Here is a 16815-nt window from a genome sequence, read left to right as displayed (position 1 = left end):
CTAGACTTTGTTATTTCAACATCAAACATGTGTATATGTTAACACAAAGGAAAAACACTTCCAAACTTTTGTCTTTCCTTAAAGATAACCAGGGGCAAAATAAAGACACTCAAAGGATTTTTTTCCATATTCAATCATTGACTAACCTTATTCCTGGAGAACTGTCAATCTGTGGAGACTAATTTAAACTGAAAGACAAACCAAAATACCGGCTTTTGGTGAATGAGCCAACTACAGTGTTATACTCTTCTGGCCTAAAGGCAAAACACACACACACACACACACACACACACACACACACCACTTTATCAACACACACTACGTTGTACACAGACACACACACACCCGCCCCCACACACACCCCATGCTGTGATAACCAGAACAGCACTGGCATGCAGTGTATGGCACGGTCTCGCCGCCCTGGGTCCGGCCAGAGGCTCCCAGAGTCTGGAAGCCGGGCACACAGCCGCAGGCGCCCGCGACCTCGGCGCCTGGCCGGGATCCGGGCTGAGCTCCGAGCCGGGCCCCACGGCCGGGGCCCCACGCCTGCGACCTGGCTGCCCCCGCAGACCTCGCGCCGCTACGAGCAGCTAAACCCCAGAATCTCGCACCAAAGATAACCAGCGGGACTCAAGCCAGGAATGCTGCAAATCACCCGGACTCGGGCCGACCAGCACCCACGCGCACGGCCCAGCGCGCAGGCTCGGCATCCTCGACCAATAGGAAGCCGCGCAGGGCACCCCGGCCAATCCTAGAGCTCTGGGCGTGGGCGGGCCCTGCGCGTTCCGCCCGCTGCGCATGCGCGAGGCGGTGCCTGCCGTGACTGTGTTGACAGACGGAAGCCCTCGAGGCTCTGTTCCCGCCACGGTTCGTCCAGGCGCGGTGCTGCCGGAGTTCGGTAAGTCCTTGCGGGCTTTCGGCGAGGTTAGCGGTGCCTGGCTGCCCGTGCGCAGAGTCCTGCCCGGGTCCTGGTCCATCCCGCCCTTCTGGGGCCGTTACCGCGCCGGGTTGGGGCGCTTGACCCGAGGGGTTCTTTCATTCCAGGGAGAACGCGGCCCCGGGGCTCCGTTCCCTTCTGTCCTGCAGACCGTGGCCCAAATCCCCCCAGGGAGTGTTCAGTTCAGGACGGGCTCCCCCCTCCTTGAACATCCCTGATTTACTTATTTTTCCAAGGTAGGCAGACCTCTTCCTCCTCGATCCTAATAGCATCCTCAATTCCATAACGATGGGAAACCAGCACCTCAGAGACTTTTAAGCATGTGTTGCCTTGTCTCGATCTGTCTGAATTTTGCTCTCTTTGCGCGTTTTTTAAAGGTAGATTTGTTTTTAGCCAAATGGAATTCCTTTTCAACACGTGAGAGGAGCTGTTAAGAGCCACTAAGTTTGAATTCCAGCTTTGCCGCTTACTAACTGCAGAAACAGCACCGTAACTACTTTGTGCTTCAACTATTCAGTTGTTAAACGACGACAAAAGCAGACAATTCGTCCAGGTCGATGCACAAAAAGTACTCAGATCCTGGCAAGTGATAGCGATCATTATTGTTAGATATCAGCCACTTTTACAAGCTCTGGAACATAGAGACTGTTTTCTGGTTCATATATTTTTGTGGAAATTTTTTATTAATCCCTATTATGGGGTACTCTTTCTTAGGTTCATAAATATTGATGTTTAGTTAGTCATGTTCTCAGTGTATTTGACCATGTCTTTTTATTTCTTTACTTATTAACCAGGAGGAGCTGAGAGTCAGATGGCATGGCTTTAATCACCTTGGGGAGGAACTTTTATATTTTATCTGATTTTTTGATACATGGAGCTCTGTCTGCTTTGAAAAACCACCCTGTGAATCATGTTCATAAGGTAGCCAAGGGGCCTTTGTGGCTTTGGTTCTGTTCACTGCAACCCGTGCCTGTCAGGGTCAGGTCTCATCATGCCTGTTGCAAAAAGTTCCATTCAGAAAATGGAAATGACCTTCATCCAGTTGGTGAGCCTGCCTTCTCTCAAGTACATGGCAGGGACAGGCTGGAACAAAATCTTAAAAATGAAGATGAACAGATATTTTACAGGAGACTAAACAACTTTACCTCGTCGGAAGAAGTGTTAAGTTTTATAAGCACACTGGAAACTCTACCTGATACCATGGCTGCCGGAGCCTTACAAAAGATCTGTGAAGTAGAAAAAAAAGCTAGTGATGATCAAAGGCTACCAAAAGAAATCCTAGAGAGTAGCATCTTTCAAGCTTTATGCTTTCGATTTGAACAGGAGCCCTCACGCCTGTCAAACGCTGGTTTGGTGACCGTTTTGCAAGCTCTGATTTTGTTGAATTTGGACCCTCAAAGTAGCCTGATACTGAATCTGGTGGCAGAATGCCAAAATCGTCTCAAAAGAGGTGTCCTGGAAGTGCACAATCTTTGTATTCTGGGGGAAAGTCTGATTAGACTGCAAGGTCCAGGATGTGAGATGCTAGAACTGATTATATATCAACTGCAAGCAGAAAAACTGGAAACATTTACCACGGAGGATATAGTGACACTTTATCGAATATTTCAGGCATGTACTGAAAAAGTGGACCAACACCAAACATTTTTAAATAAGATAAACAACTTTTCCCTTTCGATCGTTCCTAACCTGAGTCCGAAATCCATCAGTCAAATGCTCACGGCCCTAGTGGTTCTTGATCAAACTCCAGCACTCCCTCTGGTTATAAAATTGGGTAAATACGTCGTGAGGCACATTCCTCATTTCACGAATGAAGAGCTCGGGAATGTCTTAGAGGCTTTCATCTATTTCGGACACCATGACAGGTTTTTTATCACAGCCCTAGAACAACACGTGGCCGTGCGCTGTCTTACCTTGGATCCTGAAGTGACCGGCAAAGTCATGGAGTACTGCAACAGAAAACTGCTCCTTTCGAAACCCATCTTCAATGCAGTGGCAGAAACTTTTGTTTGCCAGTCGGAAAAATTTTCACTGAGTCAGATTTCTGAATTAATTGAACCATTTGGAAAACTCAATTATTTGCCACCAAATGCCTCTGCTTTATTTAGAAAGCTGGAAAATGTACTGTTGACTCATTTCAATCATTTTCCCCCCAAAACACTATTGAGACTTCTCCATTCTTGTTCACTTATCGAATGCCATCCAGTCAACTTCATGGCAAAAATATTCAGCCCTTTTTTCCTTCAAAAGTTGCAAGGTGAGTTGTTTATAACATTTAACGTTTGGAGGGGAAAAAAAAACCTAACCCTTGACCTTGTGATAATTTTAGGTCTTCCAGGTACTATTTCCACTGAGCAATGTTCTGCTTTTATTTTTTCTTCGATAATAATTTGAAGGTGAAATCTATAGTTAGTGACGCTCGCATGAACCCAGAGCTAAAGACTGCTAGGTCAAGCTGGGCTTGGTGGTGCATGCCTGCAATCTCAGTTCTTTGTAGGCAGAGACAGAAGGATCATAAATTCAAGGCCAATCTCAGCAACATAATGAGACCCTGTTTCAAATAAAAAGTCAAACAGGGCCGGGAGTCTAGCTCAGGTAGAATCCCTCTGGATCCAATCCCCAGTACCAAAAAAGTGTCTGCTGGTCATGGTGCAAAGAGAGGAAAGCAGTGTGAGATGGCTGCCTGTCTGAGCTATGCAGCCTGTCTGTGGGGCACCGGGGTAAATGTTGCAGGAGACACTATAACATGTTAGGGTCGCCAGTGAGTAAGCAACTGTGACCACTTTTTCAAGAGAGAGTAGTCTTGTTCATCTTAATTCAACACAAGCAAAAATGTCAAATTTCTAGATCTCCATAATAAAGGAATATTTCCACTAATTCTACAAACATTTTGTCACTAGTTTATAATGTGTAGGTAGGATCTTAGGTTCTTGGAAGTCAGTTCCATTAGTGGCAAGAAAAGGGCATTGTTAATCCTAATGAGTTCATTCCCTGGTATCTTTACAACTTCATTCCTTCTGGAGTGACTACATTCATTCATGTACATTTATGACATGCCCTCTCCGTACCAAAATTCAAACTGAACTATGGCGGGGTGTTTTTCATTTCAGGTGAAGAGTCACGTTTGGACAGATTGAGTCTGGCACTACTGACCCAACTTTTCCTGACCTCCATCCTAGAATGTCCTTTCTATAAGGTAAAAGCATGAACGTGAACAGTGTGGCTTGATTTCCCTGTAGGACTGGCTTTCTCTTCCTCCCTGAAATTAGTTTTCTTCACTTTTGGTTTATCTCAGTAACTTCGTTAAAAAAAAAAAACAGAGCTTTCAGCCGGGGCGTGGTGGCGCGCGCTTATAATCCCCGCGCTTGGGAGGCAGAGACAGGAGGATCGCACAGGTTCGAAGCCAGCCTCAGCTACTTAGTGAGGCTGTCAGCAACTTAGTGAGACCCTGTTTCCAAATAAAAATATAAAATAGGTCTGGGAGTATAGCCCAGAGGTAGAAGGCCTCTGGGTTTCACTCCCAGTACCACCAAAAAAAAAAAAAAAAAAACAGAGCTTTCATTTATGTGGAATTAGTTGCCTTCAGGTAGCCTTTTTTTTTTTTTTTAATATGAAGTGGCCCTATTTCTGTGTTTTTGTCCTGGAAGGACTAATTTCTTGCTGTGTGTGGTCCTCAGAAGGCTTCATCGGGTGCATGCGAGTTACTGCACTCCCAGATTCTCTCCTAGGGACTTGAAGGGCACTTCAAGTTCGCACTTATAGATCTCCTTCTGATCGAAGTGTGAATCTCTAAACTCAACAGATCCTAAAGTATTTCTCAATACTTGTTTAAGCCAAGCCAGAAATCTCACTTTCACTGGGTAAAATGTAGTTCAGGTGGATTATGCTGTTTCCATACAACAATCAGGGATAGGATCACCAAGCTTGGCTGTCTCCTGCCTGGTCCTCCATACTCTTACAGTTTTAGAGTATCTGATTTTTTTTTTTTTTATTTTGTGTGTGTGTGTGTGGAACTGGGAATTGAATCCAGGGGCATTCTACCTCCAAGCCACACCTCCAGCCCTATTTTTTATTCTTTATTTTGAAACAGAGTCTCACTAAGTTAAGGAGGGTCTCACTAAGTACCTGAGACTGGCTTCGAATCTGTAATCCCCCTGTCTCAGCCTCCCAAGTACTAAGATTACAAGCATGTGCCACCACGCTTGGCTTTTAGAGTATCTGATTTTTGGAATAAGGTATGAGTGGAAAGCATCATTTTTTTTAAGTAGCTTTAAAACCACAAATGTATTTAAAAATGATTAGTGGTCACAGCCAGTCTCCTTCCATCTCTGAAGGAACAGTGTTACCAGCACTTTCTGTGCCTAGACATACACAAACACATACATACTGTCTTACATTTGTCTTCTATAGGATGGGCCTGACTAAACAAAGTACAATTTGTCTTTAGGCCCAATGTATTGTGAGTATTCCTAGAATTCTGCACCTGTAGGTCAAATGCTTTCTTAAGAAGGACTCGATTTGTCATGGTATTTATCCTGCCATTTCAGTAGGAAAGCACTTTCAGGGTTTTCCCAGCCCTTGCCTGTATCAGCAGTGCACAGTAACATCCATGCCCTAGAGCCTCTTTGTGCTTGTAACCTGTAAACTAGATTCCTTGAAGTCGGAGTCTTGGTGAGCCTTGGATGGAGAGTGACAGATGTCCCCTAGTGTTGTTGGTGTCTTGTCTCCCCGTCCTGCTGCGGTGCCAGTACTCACTTCAGCCCTCGCCCGTCCACGGAGGAAGGACGATCGATCGTGTCACACGTTGGAACTTTATTCTAATGAGCAATCGACAAGTTATTTTCTAGACCTTCCTTAATTCATTTCTTTACCATTGTTTGTCTTTTTTTCTGTGTGTGTGGTCCTGGGGATGAAGCCCAGGGGCATTCTACCTCCAAGCTACACCCCCAGCTCTATTCTTTATTCTTTATTTTGAAACAGGGCCTCACTGAGTTACAAAGGGCCTCACTAAGTAGCTGAGGCTGGCTGCGAACCACGACACTCCTGTCTCAGCCTCGGCTTGCTGTGGCCGTCCAGTGTGTTCGCTGCTGCCACTGGCAGTATGGTGCTGCTGCCACGTCCTCGGGCGTGAGGCCAGTGTATCTCCTCTGTGGCTCTGAGCTCTGTTCTCAGTCCGCTTTCTCTCTGGAGCCTGGTGATTTTTTTGTTTCTCTGGTGATGGTGTTTTCTGGCTATGAAAGGCGCTGATTTTGTGGTAATGGAGATTGGTTGTTAGCGGGGCTCTTAAGCCCCGCTTTTCTCGGTTGCCATCTTCCCGGAAGTCCAGCCTCTTAAATGCTGGGATTACAAGTATGCGCCACTACGCCCGGCCCCATTGTTCGTCTTTTTTATGATAAGATTCATTATAAAACAAATGTTAACTGTTACATATTTTGCACGTATTTCTTCTGTTTTATTTTTTTTATTTAATGTTGTTTAGAATGTTATTTTGCTCTGCAAAAAGTTTGTGTCTTTTGTTACTTCTGGGTTTCTTATTTCACTTAAGAATATTTTACTACTACCAAGTCAATATGAACATCTTATTAAATCTTTAAAAATTCTTTTCCTTTATATCTTTAATCTACTTGGATTTATTTTTATTGGTTTATGTGTTTTAATTGACAAATGAAGAGCATAGATATATCCTATTCGTGTTGTTTTGAAATCTGTACGTGTTTCGCCATTCCACGATGTATATAACACACGTGCTACCTAACACTTTGTGCATGCCTGTAGTGGTTACACTTAAGATCTACTCTCTTATTACAACGTCCAGGAGTACAGTGCATTGTTACTAAGCATAGTCATCACCTCAGGCCCCTGGAGTACTGTATAGTCTATGACAGGTGATGAAAGTTGACCTGTTCTGGACATGGTAGCCAGTTTGCCAGCATTTATCTAGCACTATCCTTTCTTACTCAGCTGAAATGTCAACGTGTATCACAGTTTTCATTGGTAAAGGTTTAGATGAGAGTGTGAGGCTCTGGAAGCCATTCTCAGTTCCAGAGATGTTTTTATGCTGTGTTTATTGTTGTTTCTTCTCCTCCTTCCTCTCTTTCCTTCCTCTCAGTCTTTTCTCCTTCCTTTCCTTCCTTCTCTTTCTGTTTTTGGTAGCCAGTGACTACTTTTCAAACATATGTAAAGATATTTTGAACTGTAGCAGGAATATTCTGCATAGTCATTTTGAAAAAGATGCATGTCCTAAGTCCTGGAAAAATATCATGCTTATAAAGTAATTGTGTGTCACACTTCTATACCCAGGTGGCCTTCAATTTATCCTGATTTTTATATCTTTTTTTTTTCTTTCTCATATTTGCATGTATGATTTTTAGGGTCCAAAACTTCTTCCTAAATACCAAGTGAAAACATTTCTTACTCCATGCTGCTCCCTGGAGACCCCTCTGGATTTTCAGCTTTATAAATCCGTGGTGATGGGACTGATTGACCTTTTAGGAGAGAGATTGTATTTTGCTTCCAAAGTATTAACGCCCTATTGTTATACGATAGGTAAGTAGTGTAGGGAGTTTTGCTTTGTGGGGTTACGTGGGACTTGGGTAGCCATAGAAGGTCTCTGGAAACGCAGAATGGAGCTGTCTCTTCCCTGACAGTGGGGTAACAGAGGAGCTGGAGAGGCAAGGGCGTGCCTCAGACTGGCCACATCACAGCAGAATGTCCCAGGTCGCGTGTCTTAACTTTTTCTACTTGCATCCTACCTCCAAAATAAGAGAAAAAGAATAGTGACCTCAAACGTTTGTTGAATGACTGAATGAAATAACAATACCTGGAACATCATAAATGCTCAGTGATTGTTAGCTGCCGTTACCTAGACCTGCCCTGCCCCATTACAGTAGCTATTAGTGTACGCAGCCATTTCAAGTTTAAAAAGCGTTCAAATCTCAATTCTTCACTCCCTCAGGCCAGCCACTACTCAAGGGTGCCGCAGTCACATTGTAGCTCGTGGCTGCCTGAGCAGACGGTGCTGGAGTAAACATTCCTTACTGCAGAGAGTTCTGTTGCACAGTGCTTAGAGAGGCCAAGTCCTGCCCTGATGCGTCTTTTAAAATGATGAAAGAAAATCATCTCAAAGGAGAGCAGCTCACGCTTCTCGTGATCACATCTCAGTCCTTGCCTTCTGCTGGGCCCCTTCTCAAGGCAGGGGTGTTATGCAGAGGAGAGGAAGGAAGGCGGCATCCGTCCTGCTCAAGGACCACAGGCCGGCGTGCAGGAGCTTCTGCTCCTCCACTGCAGGCTCCAGCAGTTTTGAGGTGCACGAGCGTCTAAGTGTTTAACTTGCAGGTCTTCTTCACTCTGCACCCAAACGCCCTCGCCGCTTTTGTAGGGGGAAAGGAAGCGGGCCTGGTTCTTGTCACGCCGCACGCCGCCTGAGAACCCACGCTGCGTCTCCCTGTCGTTGAGCTCCCTCAGTGTAGAGCAGATGAGGTTGAAATCCTCCCCACTGTCTGGCGGTGGCCACTACTTTGCGGCTTGTTGGTAACGCGGCGTGAAAAGACCAGAGCAGAACGGGGAGCACAGGAGAGTGTGCGGCCTCACAGGAAGGCTCTTCCCTTCTTCTCTCACCAGATGTTGAAATTAAATTAGATGAAGAAGGATTCGTGTTGCCATTCACAGTGGATGAAGATGTCCACAAAAGGTAAAGAAAGTGGGTGCAGTGCTCAGGGCTGTATGACTTATTAGGAGTTGGTAAACTGATACTCTTCTTAAGAAGGTGATAAAATAGATGTAGTTGGGGAAACTAAAATGCTACTTTTCGGCAAATTATGTGTGGGAAGTCCTTGAATTTTGTAAATATTAGTATTAATTGAATCCTTTATCAGCAGATTAATCACTAACCACTATTTTAAAAATCATATTCACACCCAGGAAGGACTTGCCGAATCCTTCTGACAACTGCAAATATATAAATAGCTTAAATTACTTTTACAAATTAAGTTTTTCTCCCTTTTGATTTCTTAGGATAGCACTCTGCATTGATGGTCCAAAAAGATTTTGCTCTAATAGCCAACATTTACTAGGAAAAGAAGCCATTAAACAAAGACACCTACGGTTACTAGGTTACCAAGTTGTGCAGGTACAGTATCACCTCTTCTCACCTCCAAGACAATTCCTAGTTCAAATTGACGTTTTCCAAGGTTCTCTTAAGTACATCGAGGCAGAATAAAAGTTTTAAAAGTTTATTTGAGCACGTAACCTTTCCTGAGTCATTGGATAGTCCCTGGGAGTTCCCCCAAGGGAATAGGAATGGAGCCTGTAAAGGGTGAGCACAGTAAAAACAGACAGCGAACCAGCCGTGGTCCAGGGTGCGGATGCATCCCTTCATCTGTCCCGTCAGAGTGCCCCTAGTTACACAACTACGAATTTGTGGGAGGAAGCTGGTTGGTTGCACTTTTTTTTCTCTGTTATATGCATTTACAAAAAATGGCGTATCTACACTTAGATTTATAATTTAACTTGTTTAACCACGCCTGTCTTGATTGGTCTTAAATCTCTTGTCTCAGCCAGGCGTGGTGGCGCACGCTTGTAATCTCAGCATTCGGGAGGCTGAGACAGGAGGATCGCAGTTCACAGCCAGCCTCAGCTATTTTGTGAGGCCTTTTGCAACTCACTGAAACCCTGTTTCAAATTAGAGAATAAAAAAAAAAAATAGAGCTGGTGGTGTAGATCAGAGTTAGAATTCCCCTGGGTTCCATCCCCAGTACTAGGGGGAAAAAAATTTTGTCTTTTATTTTGAAACACAGATCTTTCAAAGCTTCAGTTTTTCTGTGTGACATACATGTATTCTTTATAAGTTATACTTTACTTTGTTTTTAGTATTATTAAATCCTTAGAACTTCACCCTTAATGGTGAAGCCCTCCCTTGGGTTCTCACACGGTGAGGCAGGCAGGTCTTACGGAGGCAGGTGCGCTCCTGCAGGCTGGTCTTTCTGTCTCCTCTCTGGTTTCCTAGTTGGTGGCTTGGTGGCATTTTTCCTCTGTATCTTGTACATTCCCCAGATTACCTAAAGCCAATTCTACCAATGTATGCTCGCTCAAAAACCTTCTTTTTTTACTGCTTTCTCTGAATTTTGACATTTGAAACCCTCAGGTGGTCTGCCCACATCCAGGCCCTCCAGACACATGCTGCTGCCCAGCCCAGGGGTGCACCTGAGTACTCTCTCCTTCCCAGTCTCTTACGATTCTGTCTCTCCTAGTCCAGGCCCTGGCCCCTCTCCCCTTCCCCAACTCTCACCACCCTCTTTCTCTACTTTCCCGGCCCCACCCTCTCTCCTTCCCCGCCCCCACCTCCTCTCCCTTCCTCCCTCGCCCTGGCTCTCCCATCTCCAGCTCTGGTCCTCAGTGTCTCTGGCACTCATCAACTCCCAGCTCGGCCTCACCTCTTACTCCCATCCAGTCACATGCTGGCTCCCTCTCTGGCTTCTCAGCATGTATTCCTTGCTTCTTGTGTTCATCATAACTTGGCCTCTGGCTCCTGAGATCTGTGAGGAGATCGTGTCTGGTCTGGCTGGCCATCCACCTGTTTCCTCAGCACAGGCCCTGAGCCCACCACCCCATGCCAGTGGTGTGTGTGTTGGGGGAGACACAGGGTGAAGTAGCTGGGCGTGACCTTTGCCCTCCTGCACACCTCTGGCTGAGAGGGAGGGTGTGAGAAGCAAGGGATTGTGGGAGTCACAACTGGTCCCCTTCTTCTTTTCACAGGTGCCCTATCATGAGGTGGAGATGCTCAGATCCAGACTCGAATTGGTGGAATATTTACAAAAAAAGCTCTTTTCTCAAAACTCTACCGTTCATTGGTAACAAGAAGGAGTACTGGCTTTGGGACTCAGAGAGTGAAAGAATTTGAATTTCTAAGGGACAGACTCCAAGAAGATAGTTTATAAATTAGCTATTATGCAGAATTATATTTACAGACAAAGGATCTGTGATTTTCCTTACACCATGTATTTTCCTTTACTACTATTTATTGATGGTAAAATTAAAATTAATTTTAGTTTAATACTGATGTCACAGATATTTTTATACATCAAAAGAATTGATCAAGTACAATAAAGGAATATAATGGACCATTGTTAGTTTAGAATCTTTCATTTGTAATAGTTCTCTGCTAAATGAAGATTATGCTCTTTCAAGACCTTAGTTGTCTTTTTATATTAAGTTTTTATACTTTTATTGGTGCATTACAGTCTCACACAATACGTAGTTCACAGTGATGGTGACCTGCATGCACGCAGAACCTGGTGCCTCCCCACTCCCCTTTCCCATACAGGGTGCTGAGATGGAGTCTCACATATGCTCATAATGTCGGAAGAGTTTCCTTCCTTGATTCCCTCTTCTCCCACGCCCACTTCTCCTCGACCGCCTCCCTGGCTCCACTGCAGTTTCCCGCTATCTGAAGTCCCTCTTGTATCCTGATTACTCCCAGCTCTTACCTGTGAGAGAAAGCATATGCCCCTTCACTTTCTGTGACTGGCTAATCTCACTTAACATGATGTCCTCCAGCTCCGTTTCCTGCAGATGACATACTTTTGTTCCTTATTGCTGAATAGAATTCCATTATATATAAATCTCATAATTTTGTAATCTATTCATCTGTTGATGTGCACAGAGGTTGGTTCCATAATTTGTGTATTGTGAATTGTATTGCTATAAACATGGATTTGCATATATTACTATATTATTCTGATTTTAGTCCCTTTGGAAAGATACCCAAGAGTGGTATAGCTGGATCATACGGTGGACCCATTCCCGGATTTTTTAGGAATCTCCACATTGATCTCCATAGCGGATGTTTTAATTTGCATAGTATGTGCACAAAAAGAGATACATAGACCAAGGAACAGAACAGAAAATACAGAAACAAATCCATGCACTTGTAGTCAATTGATTTTCAACAAAGGTGCCAAACATACGTTGGTGAACATACAGCCTTTTCAACAAATGGTTTTGGGAAAACTGGTTATTCATTTGTAAAATAATAATAATTAATTAATTAAATCCCTACCTCTTAGCCTGCACAAGAGTCAACTAGAGATGAATCAGAGACCTGGAAATTAGACCAGAGACTTTGAAATTACTAGAGGATGGCATAGGTCCAACACCCACAGTTAGAAACTTTCTCAACAATATCCCCACAGCTCAGGAAAATAAAATAAGAATTAATAAATGGGATGGCATTAAACTAATATGTTTCTGCAGATAAAAGGAAACTATCAAGAGTCTAAAGAGAAACCCTACAGAATGGGAGATCTTTGCCAGCTATTCCTCTGATACAGGACTAATATTTAGAATATACAAAGTACTTAAAAGACTTAACACTAAAAAACAAGTAACTAAATTGAGAAATGGGCAATTGAACTAAACAGACACTTCACAAAAGAAATACAAATGGTCAGTAAATAATAAAGAAATGTTCAACATCATCAGCAATCTGGGAAATGCAAACCAAAACTACACTGAGATTCCATCTACCCTCATTTAGAATGGCCATCATCAAGAGTCAACAGATGCTGGTGAGGATGTGGGGAAATAGGAACTCTTTTCTATACTCTTGGTGGGAGACCTTAATTTTCCAATAAATATAAAGAAGGAATTTTATCTCCCATTTCTTTTATATCTTGTCAAGAAGTGGTATGTGATAAGGAGAAGGAACAGTGAAAAACAGTACTTTGGATGGAAACACAATTACAAAATTAAGAGCCGGCTGTGGTGGCAAACACTTGTAATCCCAGCATTTGGGAGGCTGAGACAGGAGGATTGTGGTTTGAGGACAGCCTCAGCTACTTAGGCCCTTTGCAACTCACTGAGACCCTATTTCAAAATAAAGAGGGCTGGGGGTGTAGCTCGGAGGTAAGATGCCCCCTGGGTCCATCCCCAGTACTGCAAAAATAACTAAAAAAGTACAGACACAAGCTGAATTTAGCAGGGTTGGAGAAAAGTGTTTAAAGAGGGGCTCTTCTAAATTTGAAATCAAGAATGAATTAAATTATTTCACGGTAGATGTCTCATCATCCCATTATAGACAGGTGAAAGTTGAAGGGAGGAGAGGATCAGGAGGCCAACCGCAGTCGAGCTTGAGAGCTGGGATGCGGGCTTCCGCCAGCCCCTGAGGCTGGGACCATGGACCAGCACACACTGCTATCTGTCCTTCGCCCGCCGGACTGAGCCATGCTTAGCACTGGTGTCATGCTGGTGTACCTCTCACGTGCCTCTGATTGCGGTATTACTCCCATTTTTGCAGTTGGTGGACCAGTTCAGCAAGAATTCACATCCTATTTTGTTGGTCACTGGTGAAAAATAGAAGATTCGAACTTAGTCCTGAGAAGCAACAGAACAGAGCAGCCCAGAATCAGGGCTCAGATTCCTACAGCCTGAGTTGATCTCAGCTTTGCTTCCTGCTTATGCTGACCTTTTCCCTTTTCTGGAAGAGAATCACACTTAGGGCTGCGTCTTAGTCCCCAGGGCTGCTGCTACACAGTGCCACCAAGTGGGTGGCTTTCAACAACAAAAGCTTTCTCACCGTTCTGGAGGCTGCAAGTCCACGTTGGAAGTGTGGGCAGGACCCCTGTGATTTCCCTGCAGGAGCACCCTTTCTTGCTCAGTCCAGCCTGTGGAGACGCTCTGCTGTCTCTACCCCCTACCCCCGTGTCATTCACATGACGGTCCTCTGTGCGTTTGGGTGTCCCTGTGTCTTCAGACAACCCTTCCTGTCCATGTGTCTGTCTTCTGTGGCATTCTCCTGGTATGGCTGTGTCCACATTTTTCTCCTAAAGGATTCCAGCCAGATTGGATTAAGGTTTACCCTAATAAGCTCATCTTAATTCACCTGCAGCTGTAAAACCCCACACTCAAATAAGGCCACATTCACACGTGCCAGTTAGCACCTCAGCGAATCTTTTTTGAGGGGTAGAAGAAGGGACAATTGAACCTGTAATTGACTGAATGGAGATTAAACTAGTTAATGTAAAAAGAATGCTCACAAAAGTGCCTTTCACAGAGAGAAAGGGGGGAGGGAGGGAGAGAGGGAGAGAGGGGGGGGGAGGGCACGTAGCACATACATGCTCGTGTTTGTGCGTCTGCTTTTCCACCCCATCATTCTGCATACCTCGCTAAAGCTTTTGCATCTCTTTTGGCACACGTTTGTCGTCCCAGCATTCGGGAGGCGGAAACAGGAGGATCGTGGTTTGCTTACAGCCTCAACTACTTACTTAGGGAGGCCCTTTGCAACTCAGTGAGACCCTGTTTCAAAATAAAGAATAAAAAATAGGGCAAAGAATGTAGCTTAGAGGCAGAATGCTCCTGGGTTCCATCCCCAGTACCACAAAAAAATAAATAAATTCATTAATTAAATAAATAAAATAGAGCTGGGGGTGTAGCTCAGACGTAGAATGCCCCTGGGTTCCATCCCCAATACTGTAAAAAAAAAAAAAAAAGAAAAGAAAAGAAAAGAAAAGAAAAGAAAAGAAAAGAAAAAAAGAAAAGAAAAGAAAGTGGAGACTAACCAGCAGGAGGAAGGAAGGCAGCGTGGAACCTGAGGAGCCCATGTCCCCAGGTGACCCCGACACTCAGACTATTTTATAGGATTCACAGCTCTCCACAACCTGAACAAATTCACTGACAACTTTTCGCAGCAATTAAGTTACCTAAAACCAGTATGTGTGATTTTGAGCCCAAGATCTTCTCTGGGTTTCATCAGACTTCAGAAGTCCTTTCATATACCCTCACCTCTAAAATTGTTCCGGTGACTTCTCTGTCTCCTGTGGGCTCGGGCCCGCCCAGCGTGGCCTCTGGTGTTCCCGTCAGGACCCTGGCCACCTTCTTGTGCTAACTCTCCTCACGGTCAGATCCCTCTTGGCATGAAACTCAGCCCTGAAACATTATGGAGGTTAACAGCCCTGGTTTAAAGAGGGAAAGGAATGACAATCTTTCATAAATGCTCCAGAAAACAAAATCATTTGCCAGAACATGCCTCACCCGGCTGCTCTGTTTGTCTAAGTCCTCCCCATCCGTTCTGAGCGTGTGTTGTGGTTACTCCCATTAGAATCAGGTCCTCTCCCACTGCCCCGTTACGACCTCTCTGGAGCCTTTTCTCGAAGGCTCTCCCCTGCCAGCTCTGTGTATTCATTCACCAGATGCCAACTAAAGAACTCTGGTAATGCAGAGTGCCACCCTCACTGCTAGAGCTCAGAACAAGTAGGGAGGAGCCCTGCCAGAAGAACTGGGAGTTGGATGGCGTGAGCAGGTTAGTGAGCAGGCGATGAGAGACTAGCCTGCTGCCCCCCACACACACACATGCCAGATGCTGGTGGACTCCAAGGTGGCCTCTTGGAGTTACTTGTGAGCTGACTTTTCTTTTGTCAGTGCTAGGGATGAAACCCAGGGGCATTCTACTTCCAAGCTACACCCACACCCCTATTTTTATTCTTTATTTTGAAAGAGGGTCTCACTGAGTTGCAAAAGGCCTCACTAAGTAGCTGAAGCTGTCCATAAACCGTGATCCTCCTGTCTCAGCCTCCCAATAAGCTGACATTTAGAAGGAAGAGAGGAGGCTCTGCAGCCACAATGGCCAAACCTGTAATGGCCAGAGCAAAGCCAAAGGGGCAGTCCTGCGAAGAGAGGCTAGGCCTACCTGTCGTTCATCTTAAAACAAGGTTCAGTCCTGAAAACGTGGATAAGTGTGTTACAAAAGTAGTTTGGGCTACTAGATGTGAGATTGCTGGCTTTGCCACTAGGAGTGAATTTGACAAACTCTGTCAAGTTAGAAAAGCCAGGTCCCAGCCGGATGTGGTGACGCACACTTGTAGTCCCGGTATTTGGGGAGCCGAAACAAGAATCGCAGGTTCCAGGACCGCCTCGGCAACCTAGTGGGACTCTTTCAAAACAAAAAATAAAATTAAATTAATAAAAAAGGACTGAGAGAGCTAGGCGTGGTGGCACACGCTTGTAATCCCAGCATTTGGGAGGCTGAGACCAGAGGATCACAGTTCGCGGACAGCCTCAGCTACTTAGTGAGGCCCTCTGCAACTTAGTGAGACCTGTTTCAAAATAAAGAATAAAAAAAGGGGCAGAGGGTGTAGCTTGGTGGTCAAATGACCCTGGGTTCCATCCCCAGACCCACACACACACAAAAACAAAGGACCGAGGGTATAGCTCAGAGGTAGTATACCCCTGGATTTAATACCCAGTACAACACACAAAGGGAAGAGAAAAAAGAGAAGTCCTTATATATAGAATCTTCATGCCTTTGAATTTTTATGTCTACTTACAGAAGCAAAAAGGGTGTGAATGTTTACATTCAGTCTGATTGATAGCTGTTTATACCGAGCACTTGAGTGCTCAATGAGGCATGATCTCCATTAGCTATATTAACTTTTGTTTTGTTTTTGGTACTAGAGATTGAATCCAGAGGCACTCTACTTCTGAGCTACACCCTCAGCCCTTTTTATTATTATTTTTTATTTTGAAACAGGTTCTCACTAGTTTGCTGAGAGCCTTATTAAGTTGCAGAGGTTACCCTTGAACTTGCTATCCTCCTGTCTCAACCTCTCAAGTACTGGTATTACAGGCATGCACCCCCAGACCTGGCTGTATACTAGTTTTTAAAAGGAAAACAAAGAAAAAAGTTGTGCACAGACAACCCTTGATGCAGCAGTGATATTCTAGTCTGTCACTAGGGGGCAGCAAAGTTTATAACATTGAATGGGCTGCAGTAGTTGGAACTTTGGCCTGGAGAAGACTGGTGGAGTGTGTGTGTGTGTGTGTGTGTGTGTGTGTGTGTGTGTGTGTGTGTGTGTGGAGAGAGAGAGAGAGAGAGAGAGAGAGAGAGA

At 44.7% G+C, this 16815-nt stretch overlaps 1 protein-coding gene across 1 annotated transcript; it reads left to right on the top strand.

The window, feature by feature from the left end:
• Positions 1-1753: 1753 nt before the first annotated feature.
• On the top strand, positions 1754-10789 carry FASTKD3 (FAST kinase domains 3; the record flags this gene model as incomplete). Its single annotated transcript, XM_080692968.1, has 6 exons — positions 1754-3194; positions 4048-4133; positions 7309-7483; positions 8558-8627; positions 8951-9065; positions 10691-10789. The coding sequence occupies 6 exons, from the start codon at positions 1754-1756 to the stop codon at positions 10787-10789; spliced, it is 1986 nt and encodes a 661-aa protein (XP_080549094.1).
• Between the last annotated feature and the right edge of the window lie 6026 nt (positions 10790-16815).

This window comes from Muscardinus avellanarius, assembly GCF_963383645.1.
Source record: "Muscardinus avellanarius genome assembly, chromosome: 1".
NCBI lineage: Eukaryota > Metazoa > Chordata > Mammalia > Rodentia > Gliridae > Muscardinus > Muscardinus avellanarius.
The sequence above is the reverse complement of the archived record's forward strand: the minus strand, read 5'-3'. Positions and strand labels throughout refer to the sequence as shown.